The following is a 17,564-nucleotide window of genomic DNA, read 5'->3' on the forward strand; positions in this document are numbered from 1 at the left end:
TGCTTCAGTATTCCTGCTTATTTTTCTCTGCTGGTCTTAAATTTATGTAGGTGTCTGTTGGCCTGGTTGCCTGGTTCTCCTGGATGCCAGTTCATGTAGCATGGTTGACAGGCCACCAAGTAAGAGACCAGGTCAGAGTTGTGAGGATACTGGTCCTCATAACCACATGCAGGTAACCTCAAGGTATGGTAAGTATTTCCTGGTTAATTCTCCTCTGTAGCATTTAGCCAAGAATATTCTTGTCCGAGATAAAACCAAGTGATATTAACTCTGTAATAATGCTTGGAGTGTAAATGTAAAGCTCTTCTCTGAACAAGCCACTCAATTGCATCTTTTTTTTTTTCCATTTTTTCTGAGTTACTCTATGCTTGATGGGGTTCAAGACCATGTTTACAGTGTGGGCAATAACTCTTGGTTTGGTCTAACAGCTTGATGGCCAACTAGCAATTAGCAGAGCAATGTTTGGCAGTCTATTTGAAGCCAAATATTACTTTGAGGTGTTGTTTTCAAGTGTAGTTAAATTGTTTAATTAACCTTTTGGTGATTATTCCAAGCTTCATAGATATATTTCTGGTGTCTCCTCTCCTATTAATAGGCCAGTGGGGGCAGTTTGAAAAGACCCTCACCTCATTCCATTAGTGAGTGAAAGTCAAACTGGCATGGCTGGTATGTTGCTGTGTTTTTGTGACAGCAAGTGTGTTGCTGTCAAGGGGAGCCGGTCGGCCGAGCAGACAAAATGCTGGACACGTGATCCTGTGGTCCCGGGTTCGATCCCGGGCGCCGGCGAGAAACGATGGGCAGAGTTTCTTTTACCCTATGCCCCTGTTACCTAGCAGTAAATAGGTACCTGGGAGTTAGTCGGCTGTCACGGGCTGCTTCCCAGGGGTGGAGGCCTGGTCAAGGACTGGGCTGCGGTGACACTAAAAAAAAGCCCCGAAATCAACTCAAGATAATCTCAAGATAACCTGTCACAGTCTAGGAATGAAGCCAAGCCACTTGCTTAGAAATTTTTGTCGATATACATTGTCTTATTTTTTGTTTCCTGAGATGTGATGGCCTGGGAATAGCTCTCTTCATTAGCTATAGTAAAAACTGATTTAACCCTTAGACAGTAGTTATGGAGAAATGGTCATATCTGCATACGCACAAAAAAAATCAACAAATAATTGTTCATTATAGAATTATTCATTTGTATGCAGAATGTAAGGAAAACACAAAAATAAGTGAATATTTATCGTTTCACTGGGTGGAGGCACTCTGCAAGGCTGGCACTTGTCAACGCCTGGTGCTCCACTTTGCCCACTCTTCTTGTTTTATCCTCCGATGTTTCATTCATTGTATAATCACTTATTTTTCTTTATTTACATCCACAGAGAGCTTTTATATCCATATTTGCATCATACTATACATGTAAAACCCAGACTATACTTGTTTAAATTATCATATGATGATGACTGCTCCCCTAGTAACAAGATTTTTTTCATGGATCAAGGTAAATTCCATTACATTTACATAGCCTGATTATATCCATATTTGCATCCTACATGTAAAACCCAGACAATAATTTTTAAATTTTTATATGATTACCCTGTGAATCAACAATTGACGATGATCTCTGTCTAAGGGTTAATTTAATATTCATTTGCTCTGGAAAAAATCCTTGCTCTTTAACACCACAAATATAAAAACAGGAGGCATGGTTTGCAGGGTATGTGTTCTCTTGCATTTAACAAACTTGTTTTTATTGCATTCTTGCATCATGGCACCTCCCAAATATTCTGCAACTCCTGCAACACTTACATTAATACTGTGCTGTATTTGGCAATTTTATAATCTGACCAGTACAGCTCAGCTAGTCTACCCAATGAAAATTTTAATTTTGTGAAAATATTATTAATACTAAAATCAAGTTGCAAAATAAAAATGATGGGTGTTAAGAACGAGGTTATATTGATCCTTGCCAGCAGTCAAACACACTGTATTGTGTCTCACCAGCTCTATGGTGTGGTGCACCACCACAAATAGTATCTGTGCCGGTTTGATCATTGATTGATAATAAGATTGCCAAATGAAATAATATATTTAACGGTAAGTAATGTTTGATATGCCCTATATTGTTAATTTAAGTTTTGTGTTTTTGTGTTCTTCAGGCGTAATGATGTCTAAAAAATAATTTTTATTTCAACTTTACTTTGCAGTTGTCTCCTGAAGCAGTTTATGTACCTGTCACTGATTCGTCATCACCCATAGCAACACCTATTGCTGGTGTAAAAAGTCTATCATTGCGGGGACACAGTCCATCAAGCGATATGTAAGTTATTGTAACTTTAATCACCTCAGTTCATTCTCTCTCTCTCTTTTTTCTTTGTTTTATGTTTATGAATATGAGGTCCTAGTCTTGTATGAATTGCACCTTGATAATCACCATTATATAGTTTCATGCAACTCCATGTCTGTATGCCTGGCTGCCAATTGTTAGTTTGATGTGGAAATTGCATTTTTTTCTGAGCAGCCTCTCATTAACTCCCCTGAGTTTGAACATACAGTACTACTTGGCATAAGTACTATCCGATCTTCCCTTGCCCTTTCTATGTGGTGAGGATCACCTAAAGATAAACTCAATATTGTGGCAAACTTACCTCGGGGATTCAAGTCTGTCGACCGATTTTCGCTTCTTGAGTTTTTGAGCTAGGTTGTACTGTGACATTTTCGGAGATCAAGTGGTGGTTCTTGATCCTTGCCAGCATTCAAACACATACTGTATTGTGTCTCACCAGCTCTGTGGTGTTGCATTTGAATCAATCTTTCCAGTGCCAGAATGAGATGGCCTAGTGGTCTTTCTGGTTTTCTTATTGCTTTACTTGTTGTTCTCCATTTCTGTGCTTATCTTGAACATTATATCATGTATGCACTACCAATAACTGTCAAAGTTATACTTCTGTTGCTATGAGATGGTTTGCTAATGATTGCGCTTTCATATGTGATGGTCAGAATGAAGATTACCTAATAAATTAATTTTGTTACCCAGTGCATTTTCTGTGGGGGAGCCCCATCGCCTCCCTGAAGCTGTTCAAACTGATAGTATAGTGCTATATCAGTTGGGGTCATCAGTCACAGAGTTCTTAAGCCTACCGGGGACCACGAACCAGAATCTGGCCCCCCCTCAGAGAGGTGCAGGGAGCAATGGCCTATGAGCACTTTACATTTAAAGTATGTCATACTTGCCTTTGACTGAGGAAGGACCCAGAAAGGTAGGCAAATCAATACAGACCACTGTCTGGTTAAAATATGAAAGCTATGTCCTCAAAATAGCAAAAGAACTTCCCCAGAGAGAAAACAAACAGGCAACACATCCAACTAGCCCCCTGCTCATTAACTACCCTCTGCAGGAGAGGGGAAACTGGCCCGGGTGAGACGACAACCCACCATTCTATGTTCTGGTGGTTGGACCTCGGTTTCATGTCCGATTTTTGCCTTGTGTGGGGCTGTTCCTACAAATGTGTTGTGCATTGGCCAGGTGTATTAATGTACTAGGAGCTGCGCGCACCAAGGGACACCTTCCCTAGGTGCTCCGTAAGTACTGCCCTTGCATTTCAGGGTTTCAGGGTTATCTTCCCTGGGGCATTTGTGGCTCACTCCCCATTAGAGGGCTTCCTCACTTGGGGTTGTCCTCACCCTTGGGGTAGGTCAGGGGTCTTGGGTTGTCTGTCTTTCACCGGGTTGGGGAGTGATACCTACTTACCTGCTTGATGGGGTTCTGGGAGTTCTTCTACTCCCCAAGCCCGGCCCGAGGCCAGGCCTGACTTGTGAGAGCTTAGTCCAACAGGCTGTTGCTGGGATTAGCCCACAGGCCCACATATACACCATAGCCCTGTTTGTCCGACACTTCTTGAAGAAAACTATCTAGTTTTCTCTTGAACATGACCACAGTTGTTCTGGCAATATTTCTTATACTCGCTGGGAGGATGTTGAACAACTGTGGACCTCTGATGTTTATACAGTGTTCTCTGATTTTGCCTATGGCACCCCTGCTCTTTACTGGTTCTATTTTGCATTTTCTTCCAAATCATTCACTCCAGTATGTTGTTATTTTACTGTGTAGATTTGAGACCTGGCCCTCCAATATTTTCCATGTGTATATTATTTGATATCTCTCTCATCTCCTTTCTAGTGAGTACATTTGGAGAGCTTTGAGATGATCCCAATAATTTAGGTGCTTCATCACGTCTATGTATGCCAAATATATTCTCTGTACTCCCTCTATTTGAGCAATCTCTCCTGCTCTGAAGGAGGAAGTGAGTACATACTGAGCAGTACTCAAGATGGGACAGCACAAGTGATTTGAAGAGTACAACCATTGTGATGGGATCCCTGGATTTGAAAGTTCTCATAATCCATCATCATTTTTCTAGCTGTCGCAGTATTTGCTTGGTTATGCTCTCTAAACGTTAGGCCATCAGGCATCATTATTCCCAAATCCTTTACACGTTGCTTTCCTGCTATGGGCAGATTTGACTGTGTTTTGTACCCTGTATTATCTTAAGATCCACATTTTTACCGTACCTGGAATTTATTACTGTTAAACATCATGTTAACTGTTGCCCAGTTAAAACTTTATTAATATCTGCTTATAGTTTTTCAATGTCTTCAGTAAAGGTAATTTTCATGCTGATTTTTGTCATCTGCAAAGGATGATACGAAGCTGTGGATTGTATTTTGATATGATTGTCTATATTTGATATGAGAATAAGGAAAAGCAGTGGTGCAAGGACTGTACCCCAAGGTACAGAGCTTTTAACTGCACTTGGACTCGATTTTATATGGTTGACTTACTCTCTGTGTTCTGTTTGACAGAAAATTGAGTGCTTGTTTGCTGGTGGGGCACACTGCGGCTGGACAGCCTGCATTACTATCATTTTGAGAGGCATGGCAATTGTCCAAGGCTCTTATCTTCCCTAGTAGCGTGGCATCATCAGCAAACATGTTCATATAATTCTGTATTCCTTCTGGTAGATTGTTTATATACACTATGAACATTATTGGTGCAAGAATTAATCCATTTTGTATTCCACTAGCAACACTTCTCCAGTCTTACAAATTGACTGTGATTACCCAGTCTTGCACTTCTCCAGTCTTACAAATTGACTGTGATTACCGCCCTCATCTGTCTGTCAGTTAGACAATTTTTCACCCATGTCAGCAGTCTTCCTGCCACACCCTCCAACGTGCTCCAGTTTCCAGGACAACCTCTTGTGTGGGACTCATGTCAAAAGCACTTTTAGGTCCTGATTAACACAATCAACCTAACCCAACTATCTCTTTCCTGTAAAATCTCTGTATGCTATTATCAAAACTGAGTAGATTTGTTCTGTTCCAGACCTTCCTGTTCCAAAGCCATACTATCTGTCTGTTATTGTGTCATTTCACTTCAGGTATTCTACCCATTTGGTTTTAATTATTTTTTATAGTGTTTTGACTACCATACTTCTCAATGATACAGGTTTATAATTTATAGGGTCTTCTCTGTTACCATCTTTGCAGTTTGGAACTGTTTGCATATTTCCATATATTGCTAAGATTCCTGTACATAAAGATGTCTGAAAAATCAATTGAAGTAGAATACTCAGCTCGGGTACACATTCTCTCAAAACCCAAGATGAAATGCCATCTGGGCCAACTGCTTTATTTTTACCTAACTCCAGCATTTTTTCCACTTCATCTCAAGACACTTTGATGTATTACAGAATATATGTTGTTAAATAAGTGGAATAAACTTTGAGAAATAACCCCCATTCACAGCTTCAAGAGCAATATGAGAAAGTACTGGAACTTTTGGAGATGTATATCTAGCAGGCACATTAGCTATGAGGTGGGGTTTCTTGAGCTAGATCTTACCCCATTGACACAATTATCTTAACACTATTATTTAGTAACACACACAGACATGTCATACATTTGTGTGTACAGTACAGGATTTTTTTTTTTTGAGATATATACAAGAGTTGTTACATTCTTGTACAGCCACTAGTACGCGTAGCGTTTCGGGCAGGTCCCTGGAATACGATCCCCTGCTGCGAAGAATCGTTTTTTTATCCAAGTACACATTTTACTGTTGCGTTAAACAGAGGCTACAGTTAAGGAATTGCGCCCAGTAAATCCTCCCCGGCCAGGGTACGAACCCATGACATAGCACTCGTGGAACGCCAGGCGAGTGTCTTATCACTACGCCACGGAGACTGATTTTAATTATGATATATGATAAGCTCTGAGCATCATTTGATATATGATAAGCTCTGAGCATCAACTTGATAAATACCAAAGAGCACAAATTTAGTTTTAATATGTATTGTAGTGCTATTATATTTTCAGTTTATCATTGTTCAATGTTAAATGCAGATATTAAGTTATTATTCCTAATTATGTGTGTAGTTATTTGTCTTTCAGAACATTTTAAAAATATTGTACTGTATCTATTTTGAAACTTTTATTGTACTGTGTAATTTTAATTTTTTTCTCTTCTGTACATGTGTTACTTGCAGCACCTCTCATGTTACTTATATATTTGTACTAATTTCAACATATTTTATGAAAATATGGAAATATGTGATTGTAGACTTAACAATATTCTGCGTATATGTGTTGATTTACTGTACGGTATTCAGTGAATAAATTACAATAATGTAGGCATATGACCTCTCCTATTCTGAACAGTATATTGTTTCTGGTTAATTTTGGAAAATTGTTTTGATTAAAGTTATTTGAATGTTACATATGTAAGATTTGTTAAATTGCATCAATGCTTTGAGGGCAGATGAAAATAAGTTTTTGGAACAGCAAACTCTCCCTAAGGTAAGCATGATCCTGTTGACCTCTGGTTAGGATCTGGCATCATCAGGGTAGATTTACATACTGTGCCAGGTCTGCTAGAATTTTGTTAACTATTCCTGTTAGGTCATATCAGTGCTAGGGTGACACTCAATCCAAACCAGAATGTTCACAGAAAGTGCATTATATAAACTCAAAAGAGTGTACGGGCATATATTTTTGGTCATGAGTCACTGCTCTAAAAAAAACAAAGAAAGAAAGGACTTAAGAAGTGGAATGAGTAGAAGGCTAACAAAGGACAAGATAATGTTGGGAAACCCACCAGATATACTGATGGGTTTATAATTATGGGTTTCTCACCTTATACTCGTGAGAGGCCCTAAGATGTTGACTAAGTATCGGTGCCACCTGCTACTTATAAAGGTTATCTTGAGATGATTTCGGGGCTTTAGTGACCCTGCGGCCCGGTCCTCGACCAGGTTTCCACCCCCAGGAAGCAGCCCGTGACAGCTGACTAACTCCCAGGTACCTATTTACTGCTAGGCAACAGGGGCATCATGGTGAAAGAAACTCTGCCCATTGTTTCTCGCTGGCACCAGGATTGAACCTGGGACCACAGGATCACGCGTCCAGTGTTCTGTCCGCTCAGCCGCCGGCTCCCTACAAGGTGACAATAGAATTGCCCTAGAACCTCAACATGTGATGATTGGCAGTTTTTTCATGTAACATTCAGGACCAATCCTCTGAGGAATGTAAAGGGCAGGAAGAAAACGATATTGAAACACTGAATATAAGGCTGAGAACCATGGCTAGGGGAGGCTGCTTAGCCCTAACGTGCCTTTTCCCCCTTTTCTCCCTTACAACACCCAGCAACCTCCAATCCACACACAGCCCCCACCCCTTCACTCGTGGTTTTGGCCTTTTTTGTACCCCTATACTTACAACCTCACGAGGATGTCCTGTCATCACAGTTGTATCATTACCCGCACCATTGAACAAGTAGATTCATAGGAAGCTCCAGTATCACTAAGGTTTAACTGTCAATGTGCAACCCCACAAGGAGGCTTCCTCAACCCATTTAACTCTTAGCCTTCACTACACAACTAACAATCCTCACAAGGGAGTCCAGCATTCCTGAGATCCAATATGTTGTAACCATGAAAATAAAATCCCACAAGAGGCCCTACCAGCCAAGATGTATCTCATCCCCAACTGTGCAACCAGTAGCACCACAAAGGGGCCCCCTGTACTCCAATAACCCAGAATCCCAAGATTAAAATGCTCCAAGAGGTTTGCAACAAGACTAGTGCCTGAACTAATAGGTCTGAGCTTTAAAGACAGTTAAAGGAGCTCATTTAAACAACTTTAGAGGAGAGAAAAGAGTCAGAGAGGATATGATCACTATGTATTAATTATTATGTAGAAGAGTCAAGATAAATTTGGATGGAATGTGAGGAGGTAGGTAGTGACCTAGTTGGTTGTTTAATAGTTTGCTTAGTCATGGCTTGACAGTTTCTTTGATGCCAAGTTACATCTAGAAAAGCTTTTGAGTTCAATTGATTATCTTTTCTGTCTACAATCTGGGCTAGATTGTGTATTTTTCAGTGTTTCCCTAGCAGCAGTATGACCTGACAGTGACAGTTTGAAGAGTTGCCTGTTGTGCTCGTGCTGTATGTACTTGCCCCCAACTGAGCCAAATTCTAATCAGAGATCAGCTTAGATCTTTCCTTACCAAGTGGGATAGCCCAAAAATATGGGTTTCTTTGAGTACTTGTTTAATGCAATCTTGTTTTCAGAAAAACTGACCCATCATCCTCAGAACCATTAAAAATTATTGAAAATGGCAATCCGCATGATCCAGACGAAGAACAAGATAATCCGGTAAGCAAGATTGATAACTTTGCAAGTGGTCTCTCGCTCAAGGGGAAACTGATATTCCAGAAAGTAAATATATGGTGATAGTAATACAGTATTGTTATTGTGTACATGTGGTGACTGTTTGCTTGCTGCCTAATTTTCAGTAATCGTGTTGTAGGTTGAATTTTTAATATTGAGTTTTTATAATAATTGTTCATTACAAACATGTTTGTGAATGAGGTTTACTGACTAAAATTCTCTTATTAGTAAAAGTTTGCTACTATATATGCCTGTGGTTAGAGAAGACTTTGATTCCTGTTTTGACTGATTTTGTCTAATGGTACTGAAAGTCCACCATAGAGTCTGCTAAAGCTTTCTGACACTAACATATTTCTCTGCCTTTAGATACTTGTCCTGTAAGAGTCATTCATATTATCAGCACTGCATGTCTATTCTCTCATTTTTGTTACTTAGCAGTTTATTGAATAATCATTCATTGCATTCTGGGAGCCAGGATCATAATCTAGTTCACTCTTCGACACAAGGGGATGCAGGGGGATCAGAGATCAATCACAAAATCAGGGAAACCCTAAAAGAAAGTGCTGTATACACACAATAAAACAAGTGAGTGTTTAAAGGGAATTAGGCTCTCCTAGGAAAAAAAAAAGAGTCATTGTTTCCTTATACAACCAGAGACACCTGTTCTAAGGATGGTGCAGGCTTCCTTCTCTGAGAATTTGACTCCTCTCGAGTCGCCTCGCTTCAGGGCAGTGCATGAGATTTAATCTTCCCTTTAGGGCTTGTTGATGGAGAGAACGGTTAAAAAAAAAAAAGGACTGTGTGCTTGTGCACATTATGTTTGTCATGTTGGCCCTACTCCTGTGTGTGTTAAAAAGTTTTGCACTTTAGCAGAGGACATGTTTATGTCTCAAGTGATTTTTGTTATCTGTGGACACTTACACCCTCCATCATCAAGTGTTTGAGGTCAGGGGTTCGGTGTTTGCTTCACCGAGACACTTTCCCTGCACCTGGCTTCCTGTGGCTGAAGTCCCTCGTCCCTGTCAGGTTTATTGCCTTGTTAGTATTTTCAGCAGGGTTTTTATGGCTTCCCCATCGCAGTTTATCCTGCCGCCCCAATTATCCCTTCACCTCATTGAACAAACCAGATTATGGTCCTGGTGCCCAATAGGGCTGCATATGACTTATAGGTTCCAGTACTTTAGCTCCAGAAAGGGGTATTTTATTGCATTCAACTCTTGGTGTTTGTGCATATACTGTTTAGCATTATAGAACTAGTAGAGAAGTTTTCCTCTCTTCTGACCTTTGCTGTACTTGTCTTAAAATATTTATTAAATTTTGTATTCCTGTAATGTAAAGTGGCCTTTAATTATTTTTATCTGGGTGCTCTGTACTCTTACTAACAGTTCTTGTTTACATATTTGCATGATCTTACTCTTTCCCTTAATCTATTTACATTGACTAATAGTCATCTTATTTTATTATTCCCAGTCAACTCATTCAGGTTTTTTCAGAAGTTTTCTGGAGGAGCCTCTTGTAGCTCCCAGAAGGGTTCTTGCTTAGATGGCTCCCAACTACTAGGTCACATCAGCTGCAGAGTTCTGTTTGGCCTACTGGGGACCAGAACCAGAACTTGGCCCCCCCGTCACAGGGGTACAGAGAGCAGGTGACACTTCACCAGCCTACCTTAATACATCCAGAAAGTGAATCAATATAGACCACTACTTTATTTAACCACTGTTCTGCGCAGAGCTCCTTAAGGTGCCTGATCAGGGATGCGCAGAGTGCCATCTGGCACTTTTAGGTATAGAGAGCAATTCAAAACAACTGTAGGGACATGGGGCTCATATCCTTTGTCTCAGGACTCCTGTAAACATATGCCATCTTGAGAAAAAAATTGTCAGCATCTGTGCTGGCTGTGAGAGCCTTAGTACCGAGAGAGTGTCCAATGGTGGGGTATGCATGAGCAGCGCACAGCACCGCTGTGCAGCTAGAGGGGCAACAGCACCTCTTAGTAATGATTAATAAAATAGGTAACTGAAATTAGTTTGTGTTGGAGGAGGAGGGCTTGCAGCTCCTGGTCCTTCCCCAATCTTTCCAAGTCATTTCAGTGGCTGAGGTGGACTCGGTCAATTCAGTCAATCGGGTTCACTATAGGGTTCCCAAGTTGTCAACCAGCTGCAAAAGGTCCTGCTGTTTCTCAGTTAAGTGCTGGCTATCCTTGCACTTTGTCCTGCAAGGACCATTTGCTCGGTATTGTTCTATATTTTTGTAGGCTTCATGAGCATGTTTTCTGTTCAATTTGTGTTGTGGGACATTGCTTGTAAAGGGTACTTGTAAGTGGTTCTTAAGGCTACCTAACTTGCGTGCTCCGTAACACTGCCCTGCACTGACATCTCTACTATAGTGTGTTAGAGAGTTTGCTTTTTACAGGCCAGACTACTTGGTGACTCTTCACTCCTTACCTCAGGTGTGTCCTCTCTGTCTAGACCCTTGGTTGAGGGGCGAACATTTTGGCTGGCTGGGGTACATTTTGAGTTCTTGTACTTGTTTTACACTGCATGATGATGTTGGCCTTCACAGCCGCATTAACTATTTGTTGATTTACTTATAGAATTCCTGGGCATCCTATTTGATCAGTCCTTTGGGCACTGGAAATGGGACTTTTGAGGCTTCAGTCTCTTTGAACTTATCAGTTTTTGTATTGAGTCACTGATTTTCTGAATGCTTTCCCGTTAGGATAGTGGAGTGTACTCACCTATTTGTGCTTGCTGGGGTTGAGCTCTGGCTCTTTGGTCCCACCTCTCAACTGTCAATCATCTGGTGTACAGGTTTCTGAGCCTATTGGGCTCTTATCATATCTACACTTGAAACTGTGTATTGAGTCTGCCTCCACCACATTACTTCCTAATGCATATTATGTCCCCCCCTAACTCTCCTGTCTTCCAACGACGTGAGGTTTAATTCCCGTAGTCTCTCCTCGTAGCTCATTCCTCTCAGTCTGGGTACTATGCCAATCTGAGGTCTCGCCCCCTTACTGTCACCCACTGTCAGTGTCACCTACTATCTGTGCTTCTGTAAAGGGGGACCAAGTTTTAGCTCTGGTATCCAAGAAGCCAAACAGAACGCTGTGGTTAATATGACTTAGTAATTGGGAACCATTTCAAGGAAACAGCATCAGGGAGCCACCAGGGGTCCTCCAGAAAAAGGTGTTTCATTCTGTTCATCTCTCTTTTTTTCAACATTATACTATAGGATATATTCAGTCACTGTACTAAGGACACTAATAGGCATTATGATTCTGATGAGTGTTGTGATTATATTTATTTTAAGTATTTTGGTATAATTAAGGAAGTAATAGCCTTAAAATTGCCCCACCAGTTGGAGGTTAGGAGTCTTGCTTCTCTAAATGTCTTAATATTTAATAACTGCTTTTCTCTGGAAATATAATTGTGCCATATAATTTGTTAAGACGTTTATTAGAAGTTGGAGATCAGAATATTAAAACAGTTTTTGTTGTTTTATCATCAGTACTATGGTGCTCCTCTCAATACTGGAAGCAGTACAACTCAGACTACAGCTTGGTTAATGGCCAATCGTTTTAACAAGTACACCAGCATGTTTTCAAATTTCTCCGGTACCGATATCTTAAGACTGTCTCGCTCAGACCTCATAGAAATGTGTGGCATGGCTGATGGACTTAGACTATTTTATGCCCTACATGCTAAGTAAGTACAAAATACTTTAGTAATAGTTTTGTTAATATACTACTATACGAAATTTAGAACTAAGTGCTTCAATATACCGTATACCATTTTAAAATTTCAAATTTTGTGGAATTCTTTTCCTCTTTGCCTATATCCTACCTGAATTGTTCAAGTCTACTTTCTTCGAGAGGGTTACTATAGCTACTATAGCTGCCTAACAACAGACCAACTGAACCTCTATTCGTTTCTGTACCTTATGCCTAGTTTGTTGTGTACATGTTAAAAATTGATCAAGAAAAAATTGGTGGTGTTTCGCTACTAAAATTTGAACCCAAATCAATAGTGCCTTATTAACCAATGCAATTCTGTAAACAAATGTTTACCCACGTGTGTAAAAAAAAAATATGAAGGAACATGTGAGATCTTACCTATACTGACACAGGTACTGCAAAAAATTTGCTGTAACCACCGGTACTGATAAATCAGTACACCTCTGCTGAAAAATTAAATAAATTAAAATACTGTAATCTCAAATTGATCTATCCTTGATAATCTGGATATCTGATTGATCCACTCATTGATATGGAGCCGAGCGGACAGCACGCTGGACTTGTGATCCTGTGGTCCTGGGTTTGATCCCAGGCGCCGGCGAGAAACAATGGGCAGAGTTTCTTTCACCCTATGCCCCTGTTACTTAGCAGTAAAATAGGTACCTGGGTGTTAGTCAGCTGTCACGGGCTGCTTCCTGGGGGTGGAGGCCTGGTCGAGGACCGGGCCGCGGGGACACTAAAAAGCCCCGAAATCATCTCAAGATAACCTCAAGATAGATCTACTCATTACCTTATTCTGCTACAGCCACTCATACTGTCACTGTCATTAGGTATCTATATAAATACATGTGATAAAGTATACATGTGATAAGAGGTATGACACAGCAGCCAGCAGACTACGCCACCTCCCTCACCAACATACTGTTTTTTGCTGTTATTACACTAACTTTATATATATATTGTGTGTGTGTGTGTGTGTAATTACCTAAGTGTAATTACCTAAGTGTAGTTACAGGATGAGAGCTATGCTCGTGGTGTCCCGTCTTCCCAGCACTCTTTGTCATATAACGCTTTGAAACTACTGACAGTCTTGGCCTCCACCACCTTCTCCCCTACCTTGTTCCAACCGTCTACCACTCTGTTTGCGAAAGTGAATTTTCTTATATTTCTTCGGCATCTGTGTTTAGCTAGTTTATATCTATGACCTCTTGTTCTTAATGTTCCAGGTCTCAGGAAATCTTCCCTATTGATTTTATCAATTCCTGTTACTATTTTGTATGTAGTGATCATATCACCTCTTTTTCTTCTGTCTTCTAGTTTTGGCATATTTAATGCCTCTAACCTCTCCTCCTAGCTCTTGCCCTTCAGTTCTGAAGGGTGTGTGTGTGTGTGTGTGTGTGTGTGTGTGTGTGTGTGTGTGTGTGTGTGTGTGTGTGTACTCACCTAGTTGTGCTTGCGGGGGTTGAGCTCTGGCTCTTTGGTCCCGCCTCTCAACCGTCAATCAACAGGTGTACAGGTTCCTGAGCCTACTGGGCTATATCATATCTACACTTGAAATTGTGTATGGAGTCAGCCTCCACCACATTGCTTCCTAATGCATTCCATTTGTCAACCACTCTGACACTAAAAAAGTTCTTTCTAATATCTCTGTGGCTCATTTGGGCACTCAGTTTCCACCTGTGTCCCCTAGTGCGTGTGCCCCTTGTGTTAAATAGCCTGTCTTTATCAACCCTGTCGATTCCCTTGAGAATCTTGAATGTGGTGATCATGTCCCCCCTAACTCTTCTGTCTTCCAACGAAGTGAGGTTCAATTCCCGTAGTCTCTCCTCGTAGCTCATACCTCTCAGCTCAGGTACTAGTCTGGTGGCAAACCTTTGAACCTTTTCCAGTTTAGTTTTATGCTTGACTAGATATGGACTCCATGCTGGAGCTGCATACTCCAGGATTGGTCTGACATATGTGGTATATAATGTTCTGAAAGATTCCTTACACAAGTTTCTAAAGGTCGTTCTTATGTTAGCCAACCTGGCATATGCTGCTGATGTTATCCTCTTGATATGAGCTTCAGGGGACAGGTCTGGCGTGATATCAACCCCCAGGTCTTTCTCTCTCTCTGACTCGAAGTATTTCATCTCCCAAGTGATACCTTGTATCTGGTCTTCTGCTTCCTACCCCTATCTTCATTACATTACATTTGCTTGGGTTGAACTCTAACAGCCATTTGTTCGACCATTCCTGCAGCTTGTCCAGGTCTTCTTGAAGCCTCAAGCTGTCCTCCTCTGTCTTAATCCTTCTCATAATTTTGGCGTCGTCAACAAACATTGAGAGGAATGAGTCTATACCCTCTGGGAGATCATTTACGTATATCAGAAACAGGATAGGTCCAAGCACAGAGTCCTGTGGGACTCCACTGGTGACTTCACGCTATTCTGAGGTCTCACCCCTCACTATAACTCTCTGCTTCCTATTGCTTAGGTACTCCCTTATCCACTGGAGTGCCCTACCAGTTACTCCTGCCTGTTTCTCCAGCTTATGCATCAACCTTTTATGGGGTACTGTGTCAAAGGCTTTCCGACAGTCCAAAAATATGCAGTCTGCCCATCCTTCTCTTTCTTGCTTAATCTTTGTCACCTGATAGTAGAATTCTATCAAGCCTGTAAGGCAAGATTTACCCTCCCTGAACCCATGTTGATGGGTTGTCACGAAGTCTCTTCTCTCCAGATGTGTTACTAGTTTTTTTCTCACAATCTTCTCCATCACCTTGCATGGTATACAAGTTAAGGACACTGGCCTGTAGTTCAGTGCCTCTTGTCTGTCACCCTTTTTAAATATTGGTACTACATTAGCAGTCTTCCATACTTCTGGTAGGTCTCCCATTTCCAGTGACCTACTATACACTATGGAGAGTGGCAAGCAAAGTGCTCCTGCACACTCTTTCAATACCCATGGTGAGATTCCATCCGGCCCAACAGCTTTTCTCACATCCAGCTCCAATAGGTGCTTCTTGACCTCATCTCTTGTAATTCCGAACCTTTCCAAGCTCACCTGGTTTGCTGCCACCTCTCCTAGCGCCGTGACTTCTCCCTGTTCTATTGTAAAGACCTCCTGGAACCTTTTGTTGAGTTCTTCACACACCTCTTTGTCATTCTCTGTGTACCTGTCCTCGCCCACCCTAAGTTTCATCACCTGTTCCTTCACTGTTGTCTTCCTCCTGGTGTGACTGTGTAGTAGCTTTGGTTCGGTCTTGGCTTTATTAGCTATATCATTTTCATACCTTTTCTCAGCTGCTCTTCTCACACTAACATACTCGTTCCTGGTTCTCTGGTATCTCTCTCTACTTTCTGGTGTTCTGTTATTACGGAAGTTCCTCCATGCCCATTTGTTCAGCTCCTTTGCTTTCATACATTCCCTATTAAACCACGGATTCTTCCTTTGCTTCTCTGTTTTTTCCTGTTGGGCTGGGACAAACCTGCTTACAGCCTCCTGACATTTTTGGGTGACATAGTCCATCATGTCTTGTACGGACTTGGTTCCGAGTTCCGTGTCCCAATGTATATCTCATAGGAATTTATTCATCTCCTCATAGTTTCCCTTTCGGTACGCCAGCCCTTTGTTTCCCAGTTCTTTTTTGGGGGTGATAATTCCTAGCTCAACCAGGTACTCAAAGCTCAATACACTATGATCACTCATTCCCAAGTGACCGACCCCCCCCTCCCCTCCCCCTCCCCCCTCCCCTCCCCCCCCTCCCCATAGTCCATCATGTCTTGTACGGACTTGGTTCCGAGTTCCGTGTCCCAATGTATATCTCATAGGAATTTATTCATCTCCTCATAGTTTCCCTTTCGGTACGCCAGCCCTTTGTTTCCCAGTTCTTTTTTGGGGGTGATAATTCCTAGCTCAACCAGGTACTCAAAGCTCAATACACTATGATCACTCATTCCCAAGTGACCGACCCCCCCCCTCCCCTCCCCCCCTCCCCTCCCCCTCCCCCCTCCCCCTCCCCCCTCCCCCCCCCCCCCTCCCCCCCCCTCCCCCCCTCCCTCCCCCTCCCTCCCTCCCTCCCCCCCTCCCCTCCCCCTCCCTCCCTCCCCCCCTCCCCTCCCCCTCCCCGCCCCCCCCCCCCCCCCCCACACACACACACACGTGTGTGTGTGTGTACACTCGACAGGTGTATGAGCTGGAGGAGGCAGAAGTCACACTGCAGCAAGCTCCTGTAAATATCGAATTACCTAAGTATTGGGCACAGGTTGAGGGCTACAGTGGTGTCCCAGGTTACATAAAGGTTCAGGGAAGAGTAAAAGCAAATAAAATACAATAAACAAGTAAAAGTGAGTGAAAATAGCCGAGTGGAAAAGTTTGTTTTGGTCTAGAACAAAAACAAAGATGGCCGCCGCCACCACCCCCACTGAGAATGTAGACACACCAACAGATGATGGTTTCAAAGGATTCTCAACACAAGATATAAGGAAAGGAGGTGTTCTTGGCAGGTTAGAGATAATTGAGGATATGCAAAAGAAGTATGAAGAAAAACTGCTTAAATTGGAAGAGGACAATGGAGCTCTTTGGAGTGAGCTTTGCACTCTAAAAGGGAGTATGCTTCAACAAGGTAAGATTATTACTGCATTAACAGACAAGGTAACAAATCAGGAGGAGCAAATCAAGGAACTAGTGAAAGAAAATGAGGCATGGAAAGTGAAGTGTGGTGACTTTGAAGAAATAAACAAGAAAATACTCATATGGTGAACAACTCCAAGCAAGCCTAAGGGCTAACATAGAGTTAGGTAAGGATCTCCAACTGGAAACTTCACTGACAACTCACATAGAGAAGGTGAATAAGGAACTAGAAAAGTATAAAGAAGAAATAAAAGCGACATATGCTGAAGTTGTAAAAGAGAAAGAGACTATCAAAGAAGTGTGTTCGGAAGTCAAAACCAGAAATGACCAACAAGAAGCAGAAATTAGGCAAGCAATTAGGAAAGAACTGGTTACCAACAGTAAACTGGTACAAAACACTGCAGATAGAACTAAGTCCATAATCATTTTTGGATGTTTAGAGAAGGAAATTTCATCTAGGGTGGACCGAGCGGCAGAAGAGATGAAAATCATA

At 41.7% G+C, this 17,564-nt stretch overlaps 1 protein-coding gene across 12 annotated transcripts in view; it reads left to right on the plus strand.

Annotated features, from left to right (window-relative positions):
* The window catches only part of gem (transcription factor CP2 like gemini), a 90,008-nt gene that overhangs the window by 41,537 nt on the left and 30,907 nt on the right, over positions 1 to 17,564 (plus strand). For 9 of the 12 annotated variants that reach the window (XR_011229041.1, XR_011229040.1, XM_069326387.1 and 6 more), the window contains 3 exons: positions 2,199 to 2,311; positions 8,622 to 8,769; positions 12,232 to 12,428. Coding sequence is in view for 10 of the 12 variants with exons in the window: in XM_069326387.1 (XP_069182488.1) it covers positions 2,199 to 2,311; positions 8,622 to 8,769; positions 12,232 to 12,428 (458 nt within the window). In the remaining 2 variants the exon portion in view is untranslated. The remainder of the gene's footprint in view (positions 1 to 2,198; positions 2,312 to 8,621; positions 8,770 to 12,231; positions 12,429 to 17,564) is intronic. The other 3 variants (XM_069326391.1, XM_069326393.1, XM_069326388.1) reach the window with 1 other exon arrangement.

The sequence above is a fragment of the Procambarus clarkii genome, chromosome 18 (assembly GCF_040958095.1).
Source record: "Procambarus clarkii isolate CNS0578487 chromosome 18, FALCON_Pclarkii_2.0, whole genome shotgun sequence".
NCBI classification, from domain to species: domain Eukaryota; kingdom Metazoa; phylum Arthropoda; class Malacostraca; order Decapoda; family Cambaridae; genus Procambarus; species Procambarus clarkii.